General features: G+C 43.4%; 1 protein-coding gene across 2 annotated transcripts in view; it reads right to left on the reverse strand.

Moving 5' to 3' along the window:
• STAB2 (stabilin 2) overlaps positions 1 to 24,447 on the reverse strand; it is a 215,994-nt gene that overhangs the window by 27,713 nt on the left and 163,834 nt on the right. For both annotated transcript variants that reach the window (XM_068276928.1, XM_068276927.1), the window contains 9 exons: positions 21,625 to 21,717; positions 13,053 to 13,199; positions 12,196 to 12,252; positions 11,473 to 11,599; positions 9,846 to 9,995; positions 6,283 to 6,387; positions 6,063 to 6,170; positions 2,826 to 3,019; positions 1,460 to 1,601 (listed from right to left, as the gene is read on the reverse strand). In XM_068276928.1, the coding sequence (XP_068133029.1) occupies positions 1,460 to 1,601; positions 2,826 to 3,019; positions 6,063 to 6,170; positions 6,283 to 6,387; positions 9,846 to 9,995; positions 11,473 to 11,599; positions 12,196 to 12,252; positions 13,053 to 13,199; positions 21,625 to 21,717 (1,123 nt within the window). The remainder of the gene's footprint in view (positions 1 to 1,459; positions 1,602 to 2,825; positions 3,020 to 6,062; positions 6,171 to 6,282; positions 6,388 to 9,845; positions 9,996 to 11,472; positions 11,600 to 12,195; positions 12,253 to 13,052; positions 13,200 to 21,624; positions 21,718 to 24,447) is intronic.

A 24,447-nucleotide genomic window follows, 5' to 3' on the forward strand; every position in this document is an offset into this window, starting at 1 on the left:
TCCTTTTTGTCTATTTACAAACTGCATTGTTTGTAACTGCAATGTCCAGCCTGGCCTGACATGAAAAGGAAGCTAAACTAATGCATACAACTATTTCTAAAGGAGGATTTGCACGTCACTGGAGCCAGAAAAAATATCTAGGTAGGATCCACACCGGTGTTCTAAAACAGGCATTACCAGGCATTCCTATGGCAGGAAAATGACGTTTAATCTCAACAGCAAACATCCAGGTGAGTTCTATTGTAGCCTTCATACTGTCAGTAACCCCTGGCGTTTGAGTTGATGCGCACCTACCAAGTACTGCCTGCAATGTCTGAGGATAATAGACTTGTATTAAAGCGATGAGCAAACAAAGAATAAACACCAGGTGTGGGATGAAGGCTGACATGCAGAAGATCTTTAACATGCTGGGAAATGCTGACCGCAATGGTCTCCAATCACCAATGGCTCCCTGGCCTCTTTCTAACAAAGCAAATATATATAGACTGCCATACATAATGGTTATACCCCTGATAATCACCCTGCGAAGTATTGTAAGTTGCAGCCATGCTAGTTGCAAACAGTAGACTTCATTATATGGCAGTGATGATGAACAAGCAGGTATTTATAACCACACAGGCACCATAGCAATATGCCACAGTCATGTCAGACAGCATAAGAAGTGGTTTATAGTGGATGTGCATCTTACAAGGTAGTGCAAAGTGGTGACAAAAACTGCAAAACCAGTAAATAGCGGTGCCACCTTCCTCACCATGCAGGGTGGCAGAGCTGTAAGCAATAACAACACTGGAGAAGGAAATGTATAGATATCTTGGCAGGTAAAACAGTAAAAAAATGGGAGAGGCCAACAGAGTGGGACAAATGGAAAATAACAATTTAAAACTAATGAGGAACTCCAGGTCACTCCCACCAGGTGGTCTCCAATTGCAATGAACAGCATAGATATTAGTTACACATATCCACCAATACATGTAAAGCCATAGGACCAATGCCATGGTATCTGAGGAGAGCTTATATTGCAAAGGAGAATCAGGAGAGAGATTTACCTGAAGGCTTCATTCACCACACATGCAAAGTGCGCTATCACCCAATCATAACCCGGCAAAGAAGAAAATGTCAATCTGCTAGGCATGCTCATAACCTGCAAACAGAAGCAGTGAGGGCAGCTGGCAGAGTCACCAAGCCCATCTGCTGTCCATTTGCTTTGAACAATACAGTACTGGCTGCACTCATATTGTCATTTTGTTTTCAGGAAGAGCACTGGCAAGTCTATGAACACGTACAGTGTAAGTGCTATAAATACTTATGTATTAACGCACTTTGATAGCCGCTTGCCCACTGGTTTGAGTGTAGTGGTCTAGTAAAATGACTTTTTTTTTTTAACTGCTGTTGTGTATTTCATATTAACATTATATTACAGATGTATGTCTGATAGTGACAATATCTCAGTATTCCTTACCTAGAAAGTGCAAGTCAGCACATAGTGCGTCAGCATGGCACTGCCCATTATCCTGCTTACACCTGTCAATGGGCGACTTCCTTAGCTCACAGTCCTCACCATCACCAATGTACTGGTCCTTGCAGTCACATTTACGTTTCTCCTATTAGAAAGCAAAGACAGTGTAGTGAAGGCTATGCAATGCAGAATTGCATACAAGTACAAGGGGAACACTACAATAAGAATAAGGAAGGATACTCCATTTAGCACCACCTAAGAATAACACACCAAGGCCTCGATTCATCAAAACTTATCGAATTGGTTAACGACAGTTCGGTAAAATACCGAATTCGTTAAGTTGATTTCAGGATTCATCAAATTTATCTACAGCTGTTAGCGAGCGGTAATAATTCGGTAATCATTCATTAGTGATGCGTTAAAACGGAAGAAAGTGCAATTCATGAAAAAGAAAGTGGGCGTGGTTTAGCGTTACCTTTAGGATTAGTTATCTCCTTCACTGCTCTGTCGTTATTCCTGTCAGATCATTGCTGACAGAGAAGATGGAGCCATTTGAAGTGGTTATGTATCAGCTGAGAGTGATTCAAAGGTGCAGAAGGGCAAGAATAAGGTCTACAATCGTATCAATTTGCAAGAGAATAGATTTATTTGCTATACCAGGATATCTGCATTTCTCTTGAATCATCTTGTTAGAGAAAACAGGCAGTGCCAGGGTTAACTAAATTGCTAGCTGCACTATATTTTTTTTAAAAAAGGCTCCTATCAAGCCGCAGCTGGCGAAATTGTGGGATTGTCCCAAGCCACTTCCAGTATCCGGGTCCAGGTGTTAAGCCCTATTCAGAATATTCCTACGTAGTGTTCAAAGGACTGCCTTTTACCCACAATTCCATGGGAATCTTATGGCCTTGTGTTAAATTACTGCTATAAAATGGAAATATCGACACGTTACCGAATTGTTATCGAATTCACACCGAATGTGGAAAAACCTTGATGAATACAACTAGAATCGATAAACTTCGAATTCGGTAATTTAACAAACTGGAAAAAGTTATCTTAAACACAATGATGAATCGAGGCCCAACAAATCTTCCAGCAAGGTCTGGTCAATGAGGTGGCAACCGAAGTGAACAACATTGCCAGTGGATGATTTAGAAATGTAGTCATATTTGTAGTCCTGTCTGTTTCCCAGATAAGAGGATTTCACTTTACACCCAACTCAGACAATATTTCCCATGGGGACATAGGCAGAAACTGCTTTAATCAGTAAGTAAATGTTTTGGCTGGAAGATGAAGTTTCATGATTTCCTTTGACTACAAGTAGAAAATAAACATAACAATAATCATCATAGTGTAGAATGAGCAGACGTACCGGTCCAGTCACGGTGCAGATGGCATGTTCATGGCATCCCCCATTCAGTCCATCAGCACAGAGGTTAATAGGTGTACAGACAGTTCCATCTCCACTGTATCCCTTCAAGCAGCTGCAGGTCACTTGTACACCACTTTGTGAGCACTTGGCATTCTTGTCACAGCCACCATTATTTGCCTGACAGCGATTCACCACTAGAAGGAACAGAAGCATGCCTCATTTCATTACAATGCCAAGGAGGGATTTTATAAAATGAAGGAAAATCCTGTATTTGTTGAGATTGCTAAGTTCTTGCATTTCGTAGGGGATTTATTAAACAAACCATTCAATATTTAAATTGTGGACTTGTCTGGTAAGACTTGATTTGCTCTTTTTCCAACCCAAGGCCAACTTTCTTGTGGTTCTTTTACAATTGGGACAGCTTCTCTCCTATTCTACGTGCAGCCCTCTCTTCCAAGTGCAACAACCATGTCCAGCTCCACTGGGCAGCACCTTCCCCCCTTCTATGTGTTGCTTCCCATTTTCAGCAACCTTGCCCCTTTCCATGCCAAATCACCCATTTGGCCAGCAACCACCCAAGACCTGGGCCTTTGTGGCTTTTCCAGAAATCCAGCACTGCTTTCCAGTTTTAACACAGGTGACGAGTTTATTGATAGGATAGTAAGGAAGAGGATGAAATGGTTTCAGCTGCATTTACAAATACTACAGGGAGACTTGGGTTTCTATAACCTGGCAGGTGTTGAGGAATAATAGATTTTCCAGGGTTTATTAAATATTCTAGATATAGAAAAGTGGCTGAGAGTAATAGAGGAGCTCTGTAAATGGGTCCTGTGCTTCTCATCTAAAATCTCAGACTCCACTTAGTGGTTCTTTGGACATCTTTTCAGAAATAGATTCTTTAGGATATTAATGGTAACTATACACATACATTTCCTAAAGGTTGACGAGGCAGATGCTAGTGATTAGTGACTGATGTCTCACTCCATCTCAATCAGATTTCTGCTGACATCTCCATGCTGAAATGCCCTATGGAACCTCTGCCCCTGCTAGCACTATACTGCTCAGTGCAGTGCACAGATAAGCCGCCGTCAAACACTTGTCACTGCCTCCTTCACTATCTTGAAGAAAATTTGCCACCGCATCTGATTTTACTTTTGATTGGTAAACTTTCTCATACTCATTAGAAGTTTATCTAATGAGATGATAGAGTCACTTGCTAATTGCAAAACAAAAGGAGATAACATCAACCAGAAATATTAACCGATGTACGGCCAGCTTAAATCTTTGATTTATGTGGAACATCAGTTAAATATTACTGAGAGAGGATGAGAGAGGATGAAAAACTCTGAAATAGATGAAGTTGAAATTCAGTTTGATGGTCATACAAGGAAGTATCTGATAAAAGGAGGAAGGGCAATTATATGAGAAGGAAGCTAAACATTAGGGAACATGAAGGCTGAACACATTGTTCAATATCAACAGCAGCAAAGGGTGAAAAATTCTCCTAGCATACTTATTAGCTTACCTCTGGGGCGGAAGGTGGGTCTAGCAAATCACTCAATAATGAATACAGCTGCTAGTTAATGGAAAACTGCTAATCTTAACTTCTGCCTCCAGGGAAGGGCTATGTTCTCATCGCTAATCAACAACGGTTATTACATTCATTGGTAATGAGCACCTTATTACATTCATTGGTAACAGAGCAGGGACAAGGTCCTCCAGCACCCAAGGCTGAGACACCAAAGTATGCCCCTCCATCCCTCCCACCCCAGCCGTCACACACTGATTGCTATTAGACTAAGAGGGCCACAGGGCCCACAACCTCCCCAACACGTTAATATCTAGTTATCTGGCTTGCAGTCACTGCTATGTATGCCCTTTTCTTATTTCTTTCTGCTTCATACACAATTAGGAATGACAGCTGAATGAATTGTGCGCCCCCCTCCTACACTGCGCCCTGAGGCAGGAGCCTCTCCAGCCTATGCCTCGGCCCGGCCCTGATTGGTAATGAGAGGTTGTATTAGCTGTAAAGTAGCACAAAATGTATTTTTGAGGATTCTGAACACCCTGTTTGATGCTACATTCCTGATACAACTGAACCCCCTTGGAGGACAATGCGTCTTGGGGATTGATTAGGTTCACTCCCTGTGAACTACAAAGTGCCATTTCTTTATAAAGACTTGTTTTGTACTGTAATGATGAGAGTTTGGGAAAGGTTGCCTGGCATCTATTGCTCTCCCTACTTTGCCAGTTGTGACTATGAGACATACAAATGTGCAGCCAGATGGGAGAGGAAGCAAGCTGTACTGCAGTTCCAAGCCCATTTAGGCCATTCAAATTGCGGAAATTATGTGTTTGTGGTGGGGCAGAACATGTAGGTGCCTAATTATGATTGGGGGTATATACCTAATTATGTTGTTTGGAGGGAAATGCTACCTAACTATGTTTGGGTATGCATGTTGCCGAATTATGTTCATTCCGGGTAATGGCTACCCAATTATATTTGGGATAATGCTGCCTAATTGTTATTTGAGGGGCATGGTGGCTAATTGATGTTTGGGGGGACATGTCTAATTGTTGTTCAAAGGAAACTCTTAAAGTTGGTGTTGCCCTAATCAGTGAGTAGTTAGTAAAGTATAAACCTAAGAGTACCCTGAGCAGTAAAGAGGGAGGCAGCATTTCTTCAGCAAGTCTTTAATTTCAGCCACTACTGGACCTTATGGAATCTCTCCTGTGTCTTTTTAGCTACAAGTTCCGGCCTGCCCTTTTGAATCATTTTCCAACCTCAAGAGCCAAGCATAATACAGCAAAAATGGATTGTTATTTCCTATATAATAATCCCTAATGATGCCCATACATGGTACATTTTTTTTCATCCAATCTTACCATTGCTATGTAATATAAGGGAACTGCCTAAATTATCTTTCAGTATATTCACTTAATTTACCCTCATACTACATAGAAATGGGAAGATTGGATGAAAAAAATTGTACCATGTATGGGCACCTTAAGTGTCCCTGCGTCATCCTGTCTGTGTCTCTGTGCGTTTGCGCTACTGCGCATGTGCAGCACAGACAGCCGTTGGGACAGAAGGATGGGGCCAGGGAGCCGGGCAGGCAGGTGTGCACTCGCATGTGCACTGATTGGAGGCAGTGGCGGCGTAAAGAGACCCAGAGCCTGTTTTTAAACGGGCTAAGGTCAACTAGTGTAATAAATAAAGAAATGGTAATGTGTTACCTGTACATGTTCTCCCATCACCTTCATAAAAGGGATTGCATTCACAGACATTGTCTTTCTGGCACACTGCATTGCTGGAACACGGAGGGGTGCACACAGGAGGCAGATCTATCAGGAATACAAGGGAGAGATATAAGCTTAATATCTACAGTCATCACCTGTTCAACAGAGCCTATTGTATTAGAACTACATATTAATAGAAGGAATATTCAAAACTAACCTATTTTGGTTTCACAGCGGTTTCCAATCCATCCTTTGTTACAGGCACACGCGCCAGTACCAGTGATGCCCTCATCGCACAGCCCGTTCTCCGTACAATCACACACTGCAAGACACATCACAATTCCTTCACTGACAACTTACATTGCACGAACACTATTTGCTTTCATAAATAAAATGAATTTGAAGACGACATGAAGGACTCCTCCTGTTTAACTATTAACCACTTGATGACCACAGCGCTAACTCCCCCTAAAGACCAGGCCATTTTATGTTGTGCTGGGCTGTGCAGGCTTTTCAGCTACCTGCACAGCCCAGCTAAGGAGCCCAGCGATCGGACTCACCTCCTTTTTTTTGTCCCTAAGGGGACATGCCGCAAGAGGTGTCCGATCGCTGCAGCACTTTGTTTTGGTTTTTTTTCTTCGGCCTCTATGAGGCTCCCTCCCTCCCCTTCCCTCCTCCCCTCCGGTGCTTGATTTGGAACAAGATGGCAATCTGTCCTGTTCCGCCTCTCATAGGCATCAGCCTATGAGAGGACGGCGCTCCCCGGCCAATCAGAGGCCGGGGATCGTCAATCTCGTACAGCGCTGCTGGAGACCGCTTCGCTATACGCTTGTAAACAAAGGGGATTTCTTTCCCCTTACGTTTACAAGCAACCTGCTAGGCGCGATCGGCGGCTAACAGGCTAATCACGGAGCTCCGTTCCGTGAATGGGCAGGGAACTATTCCCTGGGAAACTGCAGCCCCAGGACTTGACGCCAATTGGCGTTAGGCGGTCCTGGGGCTGCCGCTGCGTTCACGCCCTTTGGCGTGAGGTGGTCCTTAAGTAGTTAAGCACATCACTCTTCATTGGCATGCAGGGGCACATAGAACAGTAGTAGATACATTCTGAGCTCATTCACATACATGTTCAGACAACCTTGTGGTTCGTTTGTTGAACAACCACCATTGAATCTGGGTTCAAATCAGACACACATGACTGAATGCCAGAGAACACACAGCAGAATACCCTGCAGTTCAAAACCATTGTATGTGATGTCTTAGGATTCTGTTGGGGGGCCCAGCATATTGAAGTTACGCCACTGGCTTGCACATATGCATGAGATGGCCCTTCACTCACAGTACAGTATAAAATATTAGGGGTACCACATACATTTTTGTAGAGAGCCCCATTTTACCTAGAACCATCCCTCCAGGCACTGAGGCACCTCTATTATCTTCAGCTTGTAAAACCATCAGTTGTGAGACTTTCTAACACCATATGAAAAATCATCCACAGGCCAGAGAGATTAATTTACTGGATGGAGACAAAACAGTTATGCCTGGTACACACCTTCAATTTTGATTGACCAATCACTGACCAATTTTACCACCTCCACGTAATATAAGAGTATACCCACACATAACGCAAGGAAGTGGACTGAATTGCTGGCTGGAACGCGGACGGAAGTGACGTCACGCTAATCCACCATCCAACCGGAAGTCTACTCTCGGACTACGCTAACGACTACCCCTGGAGACCGGCGTTGTGCAGCTGGTTGCGAGCGCACGGTGTGAGCGTATGCTGGAGCCAACAGCGGAATTATAATACAAAAATCTGAACGCGGACTTACAGGATTCGCCTACGACGGTCCATAGGAGGGTGAGCTTCTCCCTTTTTTCATACACAGCAATACCAACAAACGGGTTGTCTATTGTGACTGTTGGATCCCGTGGTCTCATAATAGTAACATTGAGAATAATGTTGGCAACTTGTGGAAAACCATGAAGCACTTATTATTAGCAATTTTATAATTATCATTACAAACTCTCAGTACTATTTTTGTATCCTATGTGTGCACACAGATTTCTAGATAAAATAGTGATTCTGAGGAACCAGTATACTTTGGTGTGTATGGAGACTGCAGTTATAAGTGACGTATAGATGTGCAATATTTTTATATGGTTCTCTTCTTTTACGAATAAATGACACACTTACTATATACCCAGCGCTCCTATTTCATTATTTACAATCGATCAGTTTTAGGTGGGAATTAAGGGGATACCCCACCAGATAAGGAAGCAGCGGGTGGAAGCTATATATCTATTGTGATTGGGTTAATGTGAGGTGTGTCACTAGAACCCCCTACCTTTTAAGATACTCATCGTATTAGCAGCGCCCCTTGGTGTGTTTATCAGTATACCCACACAATTTGTTCATAGTATTCAAAGTCTATTGACCCTGATGGACATGGAACTAGTAAAATTTTCTAATCAAAAATGAAGGTGTGTACCAGGCCTAAGATGGGTGAAATATTTCTGTCATTAAACATGCAAAAATGAAAGTGCAAAGCTTGCTACACACTTTCAATTATGATTAGCCAATCACTGACCAATTTTACCAATTCCATCTAGTAGGAGGTCAACAAATATTGAATACTGTAAGCAGATTGTGTAGGTAAACCCTCATACTATATGGAGGATGTAAATTGGTGTACCAGGCTTAATCCTTACTATGCCTGCGCCAACTGCTGCTGTCAATCAAGCCCATGTTGTACGCGGCTCTTACTGCGCAGGTGCAGTAGTTCTGCCCCTGTGCAGTAAGCCACGTATAACGTGGACTTGATTGACAGCGGCCTTTGGCACAGGCGCAGTAAGGACGACCTCGGAGTGCGGCCTCTGCACCGTGTGCGGAGACCTGGGACGGTGGCGGAGAGCGGAGCGGTTGGCGTGGGACAGTGGGCTACAAGGGGCTGGAGAAAGCCCCAGGTGAGTAAAGCTTTTTTTTTTTTTTTTTTTTGCCTGATGATTCCTTTAAGAGACATGGCTGTACTTCAACTGCAGTATGAGGAAAATGAAACACTACAGTGAGTGGAAAGTATGAAAAGTAGTATCCTACAGAAATCAAGGTGTGTACCACAGGATAAGAAAAGAATAGGTTTCACAAGCTTGTGTATGGTTTAGGTAACCTGAAAAATTATAGGAAACGGTTAGCTTAGCAGAAAATGTTTACCCAGAACTTACATAAGTGCACCTTAAGTGAAAATAAACAAATGCGATAAACAATTGTAGCTTTTCTTCTACTCCTAAAAACGACTTTTAGATATCTCTCAGTTTTATGTTGTGTATAAAAACTTTAAAACAGTAGTTTTATTGGTTCTTTGTCAGCTCAATGACAGTCTGTCCCGTGTTTCAGAGTGCTAAACTATATGAACTATTGACCCTCTTTATCTATAACCAGCTCTCAGAAGCCCAGCTGTCTGCCTGGAAAGTATTTTATGGCTGTAGTTCTTTATCAGCGAGGGACAGTATACTGTAGTCCAACCAGGTCCCAACTGGAGAACAATTTTTGTTGCATAGCTGAGTATAAACTTTTTCAGACAGTGAAAGAAGAAAAGGAATACTGCATATTTATCCGTGTGCTTGTCACTGTACATACACATGTCTATCTCATTATGTCACATGGATATTCATTTAGTCGTTTGCTTTACACAGAAATTAAACAAATGTGGAATTTTTTTTATAACAAAATGATAAGTTACAGTCATAGGGAAATAGGCAAATAGAAAGAAAATGTTGACATACGTTTGCAGCCTGATCCGTATCTCCCTGGCATGCACAGCTCACATGCCGTCCCATTGAATTCAGAGCTGCATTTACATTCCCCAGTGCCAGTGTATCCATCATCACATGTGCCATGTTTATTACATGGATTCTCCGGGGTCCCGGGACAAGCTGACAAACAATGCAGAGCAAGTTCAGTTACCAGACCGCTTAACAAGAGACACAGGAGATAAATAACCTTCAGCGTTTCAGCCATTCAGTCACTAAAGAGCATATGACAATCTATTAAATATCACGACAGACACTGCATTTCTTCTAGGAGTCAGTGATGGAGAAAGCTGATAAATCACAAATTGAGCTTGCTCAGCCATACCATAACTTAATTAATAGGAGAGAGCTATGCGAATAAGCTGTATCTCTTTACTGCTGTCAAACTAGAACAGGAAGCTTTCCTGTGCAATTTCTGTGATTACCATTTCAATGAGAAAGATACTGCAATACTGGTTAAAAAAGTCACATAATAAGGTTATCATGCAAAAGATAAAAAAACAAAAAAAATTGCTAATTTCACTAGGTAAACAGTAGCACTGTTCCACAAAGCTGGCCTCCTGGGTCAAAAGAGGTGACAGAATTCTGGCAAGGAGGGATACCCAAACTATTAAGCCCAGAGCCTTGTACACATGCACGAGGACTGTCTCCCCTCTTCCTGTTCCTTGTGACACCGATAAGAGCAACAGGAAACAGATTAAATTCTTGCTCTATCCTCCCCCCGTTCCATCTCCAAAACAAAAAAGGCTTTAAACTCTACTGTGAACTTTGTATGGGTTATATATGAGCTCTGCAGAGGTGCATAACTTTACAGGGCCCAGAGCTAGGGAGAGGCCCCAACTACAAACCTTCCCTCCCTTCGATACAGCGGTCCATCCTCCAGATCAGGGGTTTCTATGGCTACACCTATACTTATTTCTAGGTGTAAGATCATGATGACCACACTTGTTATATAATCTTTGCAAGATTGGACTCCAGTCTGTGAGGGTCACCAATGGAATGGGGGCTTTACTAAAGATTTGCAATTATGTCCCAGACCCTGCACCATACTGGCAAAAGAAACCTGAGGACTATCCTGTCTGCTTTAAACATTTATGATAAAGGAATAAGGCCCATGTTGTATTGGCTAACCATCGACTACAGATAAGCACAGCTAAACTTTCCTCTACAAACACCATTTTTTATTATACAGCTGACCGGTATTCAGCCCCTTAGACAAACTGAAATCTATAGCATGTGCTATGACTACAGTTATCGTATGTTATTACTGATAACCATTGGTGACTTTTAAGATGAGACATTTTTTATTTCATGCAGCCTTCCCAGTCTCTCATTATGTAAGACTCCACAAATAAATGGCACTCAAAGAATAATGTCATGGTGCCGTGTATAAACATAAATGGTTTTCTTTGTCAGTTTGGTCTGCTGGGCTTATATGAATCAAGTAATTTGGTATTATGTAACATATATCAGCCTTCATGTTTATTCAACTATCAAATGCAATGAACAATTGCTTTCCTTTGTTTTGATACTTACCGTATGTAAAATATCATAAAAGTACAAAGTGGGATCAGTGTTATGTAGTGACTCTAATACAGACCTTGACAATCTCTCCCATAGTATCCTCTGCAGCACTTGGTCATCCACAGCACCATGGCGCACTCCTGGCGACAGCCCTGTATAGTTCTCCTAGAGCTCACCTCAAACTGACACTTTGTCTTTGTACCCTGCAAGACAAATGACCAACATGTATCAGATGGAGACCGGTGAATAATAATCATATCCTTCTATACCTGGCGAATATTGAATACACACAGCTATCTAGCATTTTCAGTGGATCATTTCTGTCTACATTAAACAGCCAATCTATCATGCAAATATTCATCAGAACCAGCTATCTTGCAAACCCACTACATTTGCAAAAGAGTGGCATGACTTACCACGTTTGCAAAAAAGAAAAGTTGCGCAGGATGTGGCTTTGCATTCTGGTTCCTTTTATGAAAACAAACAAGCTGGTATTCTTTCCTTACTGAAATAGTCAATTGGCATGGCATACACAATCACAACTGGCTTAAATACAATGATTAGATTCTTTAAACATACCGTCAATGGACATCTTTACACAAATAACAAACAACAGACATGTCTACAAGTCTGAGCAGATAGGCTATGCTGATAGGTCAGTTTCCCAGTTGCAGAAAAAATGGACCGTCAGCGGACGTAGTGTGACATGCTTGTAGCATTAACATTCATTTTATCTACCGTCAGCGACTAAGTGGTATTACAAATACAGGAGACACGTGACATAACATGGCTGCCTTACCTTAGGTTTGCTTCCCGATGGGCATTTTGGAACACTGAAGCACAGGCCACACTCACCCTGTTCAGAACACACAATAATATACTTATGTTATGCAAACTAAAAATCTACTTTGCTGTTATTGGACTTATAAGACAGACAAGTGGATACACAGACAAGTGCCAAAGCAACCAACAAGATAAATACCCTAAAGAGATCAACAAGCATATGCAGTATTAAAACAAACGATCCAGCAAGCCTGACATTTTTTTTTAAACTGTCTACTGTCACATCACAAGAAACAGCGACCTTTACCTGGGCCATATTGGAACACAGTGAGGGCTGCTGAAGGATTAAGTAAGTAAACTGTGGTGCGATTACACACCCATCTCAGCAGCACTTACTGTGATCTAATAGGACTTGTAAACAGTGATGTAGCTAGAGATCCTAGGGCCCCATAGCAAAACTTTCATGGGGCCTTCAGGTGAAGGCACTCCTAAGCAATGCCACCTGCCTCTGCCCTTTGGATATGAGTTAACTGGGCAATTTACATTCTCATGCAGTCAATACTGCACATAGTTCATGGGCACTGAGACAAAGTCAGAGGGTGGAGAAACACAAAAAAATTAATGGTGAATACCTTAAGAACCACCTGGGCCCCTTCTCTCCAGGGCTCCATAGCAGCTGCTATGGCATCTATGGCTATTGCTACACCCAGCTTGTAAATTTGACAAGTCCTAATCACTTTATAGCATACAGCCTTTAATGAATCCAGTCCAGTTTTGCTGGATCATTTTCAATAGACCTCATTGGAGATGCCTTATTAAATCAGGTCCAAAGTGTTGTCATGCAGGTCAGTAGAAGAGTAAAGGTAAACTTACAGTCATATCAAACGTCACTAGGCTGTCACAGCGGCCTCCCAGGGTCAGAGGCGTGAGGAGGCAATCAATGCCATAGGCTAGTCCTCCGTCAAACGCAAGCTGCCGCTGGGTTATCCTGCATTGTCTTTTATCAAGAAAGATTTCCCCCTGTGTAAAGGAAACACATATATAGTTATACACTCAGCGATTGTAAATGGGTGGATACTAGAATAGCAGTCATATTATTTATCTTGGTGAGTAATGCATATCTTTGCAAAATGATGTATTATAAATCAATTTTTATACATTATGAACTTATGTTATTACTATATACAAATAAACATACCTACAGACAAGTACTGTAAATGTTTGTTTTATCTGAAAATAGAGCTTAAAGCTAATAGGAACCCATATTTAAATTAAAAAGTCAGATACTCACCTAAGGAGAGGGACGCTCTGAGTCCCATAGAGCATTCCCTCTCCTCTCCCGGTCCTCGTCGTTGTGCTGGCTCCCCCGTAGCGGTATTCGACCGTTTCGGTCAAATACAGCTGTTCCCCCGCCGAAAGGAGGCTTCAGAAATGCTTCAGGAGCACTTGGGCCACTGTACACTGCGCACACGTGAGCGCCCTCTATGACGCACTCACGTGTGCGCGGTCTGTCTTCGGGAGGACTCGGCTCCCGAAGACTTCCGAATGTCCCCGCGGCGGCGGATGCGAACGGGGGAGCCAGCGCAGCACCAAGGGCATCACATTAGCTTTAAAATTTAGGGCTTTGGAGTTGGAGTTGTGGAGTCAGAATCAATTATTGGATACCCAAACTTAGAGTTGGTGTCGGCAAAATTATACGAAGTCTATCTCTTAACCACTTTGTTTTCACCTTATGGGCGGGAGGAATTTTCCCATTTTAGCCATGCTCCCTTTTATTCACCAATAACTTTATCACTACTTATCACAACAAAATGATCTAAACCTTGTTTTTTTCGCCGTCAATTAGGCTTTCTTTGGGGGTACATTATGCTAAGTATTATTTTATTCTAAATGCATTTTAACCACTTGAGGACCTAGGGCTTTCTACCCCTTAAGGACCGGCCACTTTTTTTCCATTCAGACCACTGCAGCTTTCACGGTTTATTGCTCGCTCATACAACCTACCACCTAAATGAATTTTGGCTCCTTTTCTTGTCACTAATAAAGCTTTCTTTTGGTGCTATTTGATTGCTCCTGCGATTTTTACTTTTTATTATATTCATCAAAAAAGACATGAATTTTGGCAAAAAAATGATTTTTTTTAACTTTCTGTGCTGACATTTTTCAAATAAAGTAAAATGTATGTATACATGCAGCGCGAAAAATGTGGACAAACATGTTTTTGATAAAAAAAAAACCATTCAGTGTATATTTATTGGTTTGGGTAAAAGTTATAGCGTTTACAAACTATGGTGCAAAAAGTGAATTTTCTCATTTTCAAGCATCTATGACTTTTCTGACCCCCTGTCATGTTTCATGAGGGGCTAGAATTCCAGGATAGTATAAATACCCCCCAAATGACCCCATTTTGGAAAGAAGACATCCCAAAGTATTCACTGAGAGGCATAGTGAGTTCATAGAAGATATTATTTTTTGTCACAAGTAAGCGGAAAATGACACTTTGTGAGAAAAAAAAAAAGTTTCCATTTCTTCTAACTTGCGACAAAAAAAAAATGAAATCTGCCACGGACTCACCATGCCCCTCTCTGAATACCTTGAAGGGTCTACTTTCCAAAATGGGGTCATTTGTGGGGTGTGTTTACTGTCCTGACATTTTGGGGGGTGCTAAATTGTAAGCACCCCTGTAAAGCCTAAAGGTGCTCATTGGACTTTGGACCCCTTAGCGCAGTTAGGCTGCAAAAAAGTGCCACACATGTGGTATTGCCGTACTCAGGAGAAGTAGTATAATGTGTTTTGGGGTGTATTTTTACACATACCCATGCTGGGTGGGAGAAATATCTCTGTAAATGACAATTTGTTAATTTTTTTTACACACAATTGTCCATTTACAGAGATCTTTCTCCCACTCAGCATGGGTATGTGTAAAATTACACCCCAAAACACATTATTCTACTTCTCCTGAGTACGGCGATACCACATGTGTGGCACTTTTTTGCACCCTAACTGCGCTAAAGGGCCCAAAGTCCAATGAGTACCTTTAGGATTTCACAGATCATTTTGAGTAATTTCGTTTCAAGACTACTCCTCACGGTTTAGGGCTCCTAAAATGCCAGGGCAGTATAGGAACCCCACAAATGACCCCATTTTAGAAAGAAGACACCCCAAGGTATTCCGTTAGGAGTATGGTGAGTTCATAGAAGATTTTATTTTTTGTCAAAAGTTAGCTGAAAATGACACTTTGTGAAAAAACACAATTAAAATCAATTTCCGCTAACTTGTGACAAAAAATAAAATCTTCTATGAACTCGCCATACTCCTAACGGAATACCTTGGGGTGTCTTCTTTCTAAAATGGGGTCATTTGTGGGGTTCCTATACTGCCCTGGCATTTTAGGGGCCCTAAACCGTGAGGAGTAGTCTTGAAACGAAATTTCTGAAAATGACCTGTGAAATCCTAAAGGTACTCATTGGACTTTGGGCCCTTTAGCGCAGTTAGGGTGCAAAAAAGTGCCACACGTGGTATCGCCATACTCGGGAGAAGTAGTACAACGTGTTTTGGGGTGTATTTTTACACATACCCATGCTGGGTGGGAGAAATACCTCTGTAAATGACAATCTTTTGATTTTTTTACACACAATTGTCCATTTACAGCGGTATTTCTCCCACCCAGCATGGGTATGTGTAAAAATACACCCCAAAACACATTGTACTACTTCTTCCGAGTACGGCGATACCACATGTGTGGCACTTTTTTGCACCCTAACTGCGCTAAGGGGCCCAAAGTCCAATGAGTACCTTTAGGATTTCACAGGTCATTTTTGTTTCAAGACTACTCCTCACGGTTTAGGGCCCCTAAAATGCCAGCGCAGTATAGGAACCCCACTAATGACCCCATTTTAGAAAGAAGACACCCCAAGGTATTCCGTTAGGAGTATGGTGAGTTCATAGAAGATTTTATTTTTTTGTCACAAGTTAGCGGAAATTGATATTAATTGTTTTTTTTCACAAAGTGTCATTTTCCGCTAACTTGGGACAAAAAATAAAATCTTCTATGAACTCACCATACTCCGTACGGAATACCTTGGGGTGTCTTCTTTCTAAAATGGGGTCATTAGTGGGGTTCCTATACTGCGCTGGCATTTTAGGGGCCCTAAACCGTGAGGAGTAGTCTTGAAACCAAATGTTGCAAAATGACCTGTGAAATCCTAAAGGTACTCATTGGACTTTGGGCCCCTTAGCGTACTTAGGGTGTAAAAAAGTGCCACACATGTGGTACCGCCGTACTCAGGAGAAGTAGTATAATGTGTTTTGGGGTGTATTTTTACACATACCCATGCTAAGTGGGAGAAATATCTCTGTAAATGACAATTGTTTGATGTTTTTTACACACAATTGTCCATTTACATAGAAATTTCTCCCACCCAGCATGGGTATGTGTAAAAATACACCCCAAAACACATTATACTACTTTTCCTGAGTACGGCGGTACCACATGTGTGACACTTTTTTGCAGCCTAGGTGCGCTAAGGGGCCCAACGTCCTATTCACAGGTCATTTTGAGGCATTTGTTTTCTAGACTACTCCTCGCGGTTTAGGGCCCCTAAAATGCCAGGGCAGTATAGGAACCCCACAAGTGACCCCATTTTAGAAAGAAGACACCCCAAGGTATTCCGTTAGGTGTATGGCGAGTTCATAGAAGATTTTATTTTTTGTCACAAGTTAGTGAAAAATGACACTTTGTGAAAAAAAACCAATAAAAATCAAGTTCCGCTAACTTTTGACAAAAAATAAAATCTTCTATGAACTCGTCATACACCTAACATAATACCTTGGGGTGTCTTTTTTTCTAAAATGGGGTCACTTGTGGGGTTCCTATACCGCCCTGGCATTTTACGGGCCCAAAACCGTGAGTAGTCTGGAAACCAAATGTCTCAAAATGACTGTTCAGGGGTATAAGCATCTGCAAATTTTGATGACAGGTGGTCTATGAGGGGGCGAATTTTGTGGAACCGGTCATAAGCAGGGTGGCCTTTTAGATGACAGGTTGTATTGGGCCTGATCTGATGGATAGGAGTGCTAGGGGGGTGACAGGAGGTGATTGATGGGTGTCTCAGGGGGTGGTTAGAGGGGAAAATAGATGCAATCAATGCACTGGGGAGGTGATCGGAAGGGGGTCTGAGGGGGATCTGAGGGTTTGGCCGAGTGATCAGGAGCCCACACGGGGCAAATTAGGGCCTGATCTGATGGGTAGGTGTGTTAGGGGGTGACAGGAGGTGATGGGTGTCTCAAGGTGTGATTAGAGGGGGGAATAGATGCAAGCAATGCACTGGCGAGGTGATCAGGGCTGGGGTCTGAGAGCATTCTGAGGGTGTGGGCGGGTGATTGAGTGCCCTAGGGGCAGATAGGGGGTCTAATCTAATAGGTAGCAGTGACAGGGGGTGATTGATGGGTAATTAGTGGGTGTTTAGGGTAGAGAAGAGATGTAAACACTGCACTTGGGAGGTGATTGGACGTCGGATCTGCGGGCGATCTATTGGTGTGGGTGGGTGATCAGATTGCCCGCAAGGGGCAGGTTAGGGGCTGATTGATGGGTGGCAGTGACAGCGGGTGATTGATGGGTGGCAGTGACAGGGGGTGATTGATGGGTGGCAGTGACAGGGGGTGATTGATGGGTGGCAGTGACAGGGGTGATTGATGGGTGATTGATAGGTGATTGACAGGTGATCAGTGGGTTATTACAGGGAAGAACAGATGTAACTAATGCACTGGCGAATTGATAAGGGGGGGTCTGAGGGCAATCTGAGCGTGTAGGCGGGTGATTGGGTGCCCGCAAGGGGCAGATTAGGGTCTGATCTGATGGGTAACAGTGACAGGTGGTGATAGGGGGTGATTGATTGGTAATTAGTGGGTAATTAGTGGGTGTTTAGAGGAGACAATAGATGTAAACGCTGCGCTTGGGTGGTGATCTGATGTCGGATCTGCGGGCGATCTATTGGTGTGGGTGGGTGATCAGATTGCCCGCAAGGGGCAGGTTAGGGGCTGATTGATGGGTGGCAGTGACAGGGGGTGATTGATGGGTGGCAGTGACAGGGGGTGATTGACAGGTGATCAGTGGGTTATTACAGGGAAGGACAGATGTAAATAATGCCCTGGCGAATTGATAAGGGGGGGTCTGAGGGCAATCTGAGCGTGTAGGCAGGTGATTGGGTGCCCGCAAGGAGCAGATTAGAGTCTGATCTGATGGGTAACAGTGACAGGTGGTGATAGGGGGTGATTGATGGGTGATTGATGGGTAATTAGTGGGTGTTTAGAGGAGAGAATAGATGTAAACGCTGCGCTTGGGTGGTGATCTGATGTCGGATCTGCGGGCGATCTATTGGTGTGGGTGGGTGATCAGATTGCCCGCAAGGGGCAGGTTAGGGGCTGATTGATGGGTGGCAGTGACAGGGGGTGATTGATGGGTGGCAGTGACAGGGGGTGATTGACAGGTGATCAGTGGGTTATTACAGGGAAGGACAGATGTAAATAATGCCCTGGGGAATTGATAAGGGGGGGTCTGAGGGCAATCTGAGCGTGTAGGCGGGTGATTGGGTGCCCGCAAGGGGCAGATTAGAGTCTGATCTGATGGGTAACAGTGACAGGTGGTGATAGGGGGTGATTGATGGGTGATTGATGGGTAATTAGTGGGTGTTTAGAGGAGAGAATAGATGTAAACGATGGATTTGGGAGGTGATCTGATGTCGGATCTGCGGGCGATCTATTGGTGTGGGTGGGTGATCAGATTGCCCGCAAGGGGCAGGTCAGGGGCTGATTGATGGGTGGCAGTGACAGGGGGTGATTGATGGGTGATTGACAGGTGATTGACAGGTGATCAGGGGGGATAGATGCATACAGTACATGGGGTGGGGGGGTCTGGGGGGGGGGTCTGGGGAGAATCTGAGGGGTGGGGGGGGGTGATCAGGAGGGAGCAGGGGGCAGGGGGGGGATAAAAAAAAATAGCGTTTTTAGATAGTGACAGGGAGTGATTTATGGGTGATTAGGGGGGTGATTGGGTGCAAACAGGGGTCTGGGGGGTGGGCAGGGGGGGTCTGAGGGGTGCTGTGGGCGATCTGGGGCAGGGGGGGGAGAAATCAGTGTGCTTGGGTGCAGACTAGGGTGGCTGCAGCCTGCCCTGGTGGTCCCTCGGACTCTGGGACCACCAGGGCAGGAGGCAGCCTGTATAATACACTTTGTAAACATTACAAAGTGTATTATACACTTTGTATGCGGCGATCGTCGGGTTAACATCCCGCCGGCGCTTCCGTATGGCCGGCGGGATGTTGCGGCGGGTGAGCGGCGCCAGGCGGAGGATCGCGTCACTGATGACGCGATCGCTCCGCCCATGCCCCTACAAGGACCGCCGCCAATTGTCAATACGGCGGTCCTTGCGGGGTCCACTTCCCGGCCGCCAATTGTATATACGGCGGTCGGGAAGTGGTTAATGGGAATAATAAGAAAAAAAGGAAACAAATATTATTTCTCAGTTTTCAGCCAGTATAGTTTTAAAATAAAACATAAAACTTTGGATAAAAGCCATACATTTTATTTGCCCATTCATCCCGGTCATTGCAATGTTTAAATTATAACCAAAGTACAATGTATGGTGACAATATTTTATTTAGAAATATAAATGTGCTTTTTTTCAGTTTTACATCCATCACTAATTGCAAGCACATCATTTAACAACAATATACCCTCTTGACATACATATTAAAAAAAAAAATATTCCCTAATGTCTGTAGGTGTAATTACTATTTGGCCACAAGATGTCCTCGCACATTATTTCCTATTGCGTACAATAAATACGCAAATCGGAAGTAATGCATGGCTGTGTTAGGCCTGGTGCACACCGAGCGGTTTTTGAAGCGATCCGCAAACCGCTTCCGCCTGTGAAAACGATTGGCTAATGTATTTCAATGGGATTGTGCACACCAGTGGTTTGAGGTTTTTAGCAAACCGCTAACGTAGGTCTTGCAGCACTTTTGCGGTTTGCAGAAGCGTTTCTGCCTCAATGTAAAGTATAGGAAAAGCTCAAACCACTCTGGAAAAGCGCTAGATCAGAGCAATTTTCCAGGCGTTTTTGTTACAGAAGCTGTTCAGTAACAGCTTTTACTGTAACAATATTTGTAATCTGCTACACAAAAACGCTCCCAAAATTGCTAGGCATGTTTAGAAAACATCTCTAAACATGCCTAGAAATGCTCTGAAATCTGCTTCAAAAACCTCTAGCGTTTTGAGGATCTGCTAGCGGTTTTAGTGTGCACTGGGCCTTACTTCGGAAATGATGCAGGCATCTCATTGATGCCTGCAATCATGGGGAACTACAGGGCGAACACGCTGAAACCAGCGCAGGAGATTTGGGCGCAGCCGGCGCCACCATAAGCCGTAATAGGAATTACAGCTATAGCAGGTACAGGGAGTAACTTTTAAAACATAATAATTATTTCATTCCCCACTATCCATGGCGGCCTGGAGGGGGAGTAGTATTTAATACGGCCGGGACTTGTGCGGTAGCAGGATCAGCCATATACCGGCTGTGTCCTGCGCCCAAGTCTCCAGCGCCATTATCTCTCGTACGCACTTTTACGCTGTAAGAATAAAGTGCAATGCATAGTTTTTTAGTGTGAAGTGCAGTCCACAAAAACTGGAACTGTGCTTGGGCATAATGCTCTCACCCACAGCAGCGCGATCAGATAGTCAGCGCAGCCAGGATCGTGCATGGTCCCACAGCGGTGCAACAAAGAGGACCGGGTGGAACCCAAGGGACCCTGGACTACAGGGGGCACAAACTTTATACAGCTTTACAATACCTACAGAACTTTGGTGCTGATAAGGTTTCCTGTATGTCATATCTTTTTGATCAACATGGTTTTAGCATCAAAAAACACTATGTTTTGCTGTATATTGATATGTATCCTTGTTATCCAAGTGATGTTTAGCCTAGGCTGTGATGCCAATAATGTTATGCAGCCTTCTGCCCCAGAGCAGTATGGAAGAACAACTTACGCTCCTGCTCACTACACAGAAGGAGAAAAAAAAATCCCACATTGATTCACTTTGCCAGGAGTAAAGATATCAGCATCACTAATACATTTAAGAATGTAAATCAGGGTGAGGTAAAATGTTTGAATAGTTAAACATTGACCAAATTTATAAATAAATACTGCTTTATGTTCCTCCACTCTCAAGCATCCACAATCATCGTGGTATTGTGGTCAACTTGCGTAATTTAAACAAAAAAATGGCATATCCAATAATTAAAGGTATTTCAGATTCACGTAAATTTAAAACGTTGAAATATATTTTACAAGCTTTTGAGTCCAATCAGAAATGTGTATGGAGAGTTTTCTAGCAACCCAGAATTCCATTTCCAGAAGAACTGCAAGAATACAGGTGATCTACTTACAATTTTGGAGTCCTTATCTCCACATTGCACACTGAGGTCAGAACCTTGAAGCGTCTTTACTGATCCCTTAATAATGAGGTCATTTGCTGAAATCTGTTGAAAAAAAATGCATTTTGAAAACCAGTGCTAAAATCAAAATCAAAGGCATTCTGGACAGGTAAATTGATATAAATGATCACTTTTATCCAAAGCAGATTTTACAAGCAGCCTCTCGGGATCTATTTACAGTATGTTTTTTCTTGCTGAACATTACATATATGTGACATATCAATCTTCAAGGATCAAACTCCTCCTTTGTGCTAGTGGGACTGTTAGCATCCATCAATATGCATCTGAAACCTACAATGTGCGACTGTCACCAACTTCTGAACATCCATACACTTGCACCACACCTATTCTCCTATTCTGGGTAATTTTGGTGGAGGGGATTTAGGTTATATTGCAAAGCCCAATATCTGTAAATACCTCCACCCCCCCCCCCCCCCTCCGACTTACCTGTCCTGACTATTCCATCCACTTACCTTGTTCCGTGCCCTTTCCCTAACACTAATTTGCCTCTTTTTACTGCCCAATATTGAACTTTACCTTTACTTATTATGACCATCCTAATAACCCCAACATGAGACTGGCGCCTTGGCTTAACTGGCTCCTCTACAAATCTCCTTAGGCCCCGTTCACACTTGCGTTTTGGCATGCAAACGGACCGGATCCGGATCCGTTTGCATCAGGAATGTATTAGGCTGCCATCCGGATCTGTGTGGTAAAAACAGCGAAATTACTAATAAAATTGTTGGGGTCAGCAGAAGGTGCACCTGGTGCACCTGTAGAATCAGGTCCTCCGCTGTTTAGGCCTCACCTCCACCCTCCGACATACTGCCAAACAGCTCCAGCACGTTAATCACTGCTGCTCCACTGCTGCCCATGTGTCCCCATCCGAAATGGCCGCTAGAATACACATAGGAAGTGGGGTAGAACGTCAGGTGTTTGTATCCTGTGTGTTCTGTGCTTTCCGTTCCCCATTGGTTTCTATTTCCGGATGGTGCAGTCAGGCTCCGGTCCGGGTGCGTGGGCCAGATGATCCGGACCCGAAAAATAGCGCATGTTGGAAAAGTGTCCGAAGTCCGGATCCGATCCGGCTCCGTTCTGTACGGAACGTACGCATGTGAACGTCCGCATAGACTTTGCATTGCTATGCGGAACGCACGTTCCGTTTGTACAGTATACGGTCCGGATCCGATCAGGCGGATCCGGACAGGGAACGCTAATGTGAACCAGCCCTAACAAGCTGTGACGCCACCCTTGTGCCTGGATAGGGACATTAATAGAAACTAGTGAGTGTCCAAATCACATCCTAAAGGTATTTAACATTTAATTATGAAGTTAAATAAAACAACATATCATATAAACACTATACTGTAATGCTGGTTATTAAAAGTTAATTTCCTGATAAGTTGTGACACTGTAAAATAAATAAATAATAATCATAAATACAGAATGTTATGGTCATACTTTAGATCACAGGACCATTTTCTACCTTGCATCAGTCCAACAATCTTGGGGCCAGAGAACGCACTAGTGGTTTCAGGTAATGTGTAAATATGGTTTCTGATTTGCATGGTGCAGTTTTAACTTGCATTTGTGGATTTAATAGACTGTATTCACAGTTCTTTGATTATTGTACGATTGTATTGTGTAACAGAGTGGCACATCCCTTCCCAATGTTATTACTCCATGTGGGATTTTCTTTTTACATCTGATTGTGTAACTAAATCTTTTAGTTGTGGAATGTGTCACCATTTTTATTCACAATCAATACTTTTTTTTTTTAGGAGTTGTGTTGATCAGAACTGCAGACCAAATGCTCCCTCTTCCCTCTGGTGTATACAATTTCACAACAAGGCATTGACATTATACAGGCAGTGCCCTACTTACAAACCGATTCCATTCCAGGAGATGGCTTTTACCTGGTTCCGGACAGACGTAGGTTGAATCTACGACCAGCAGGTGGAGCTGCGGCCCTGACTGGACGTAGCTTCCACGTCCCATTAACCGTGCCCCTCCAGCTGTTGCCGCCAATCTCACTGATTTAACCCCGCAGCAATTCGCTCACCCTGCCGTCTCTATGACGGAAGAGCACTGTGAGACGGTCAGGAGCAGTTTTCATTGGCTCCTGGCCCTGTCATCACTGTAAGCCAATCCCATTGGCTTACATTGATTGATAGGGTCGAGAGTCAATGAAACCGGCTCGGCAGAGAGAGCAGCCTGTGGTGGGGACAGAACGGCATGACCGGCAGAAGCAGCAGATTTTTGTGGCAATTCGTCGGGAAGCGGCGTTTTACTGTACCAGCAGACTCTGGTCCTTAAGGGGGCAGAGGTGGCTGGTACCGAAGTGGTTAAGTTAAATTTTTTTGTAAGCTAGTCCAAAAATATGTAAGACGTTTGTAAATTGAGTCAAAAAATATGTAATGAAACATTATTGTTTACATTTTTACATGAAGACAACATTTATTGTATCTCTGAAACATTGTAACTGGAGTCTTTGTATGTAGGGGACTGTCTATTTTCAAATGAAAACAAAAGTACTGTATTTTTCGCACTATAAGATGCTCCTGACCGTAAGATGCACCTAGGTTTAGAGGACAAAAACCAGGGAAAATAAATATATATACTAATCCTGGTGCATGCGTGGTGAAGGGGCATCTTGTGGATTATGTCCCCTTTGCATTTCCACGCCCCCTTGTACCTTTTTTGTCTTCCTGTGCCCTCTGTCCCCTTGTGTCCTCCCATTTCCTTCATGTGTCCGCCTCTGTCCTCCTCTATGCC

Source organism: Hyperolius riggenbachi, chromosome 3 (assembly GCF_040937935.1).
Source record: "Hyperolius riggenbachi isolate aHypRig1 chromosome 3, aHypRig1.pri, whole genome shotgun sequence".
Lineage (NCBI taxonomy): Eukaryota > Metazoa > Chordata > Amphibia > Anura > Hyperoliidae > Hyperolius > Hyperolius riggenbachi.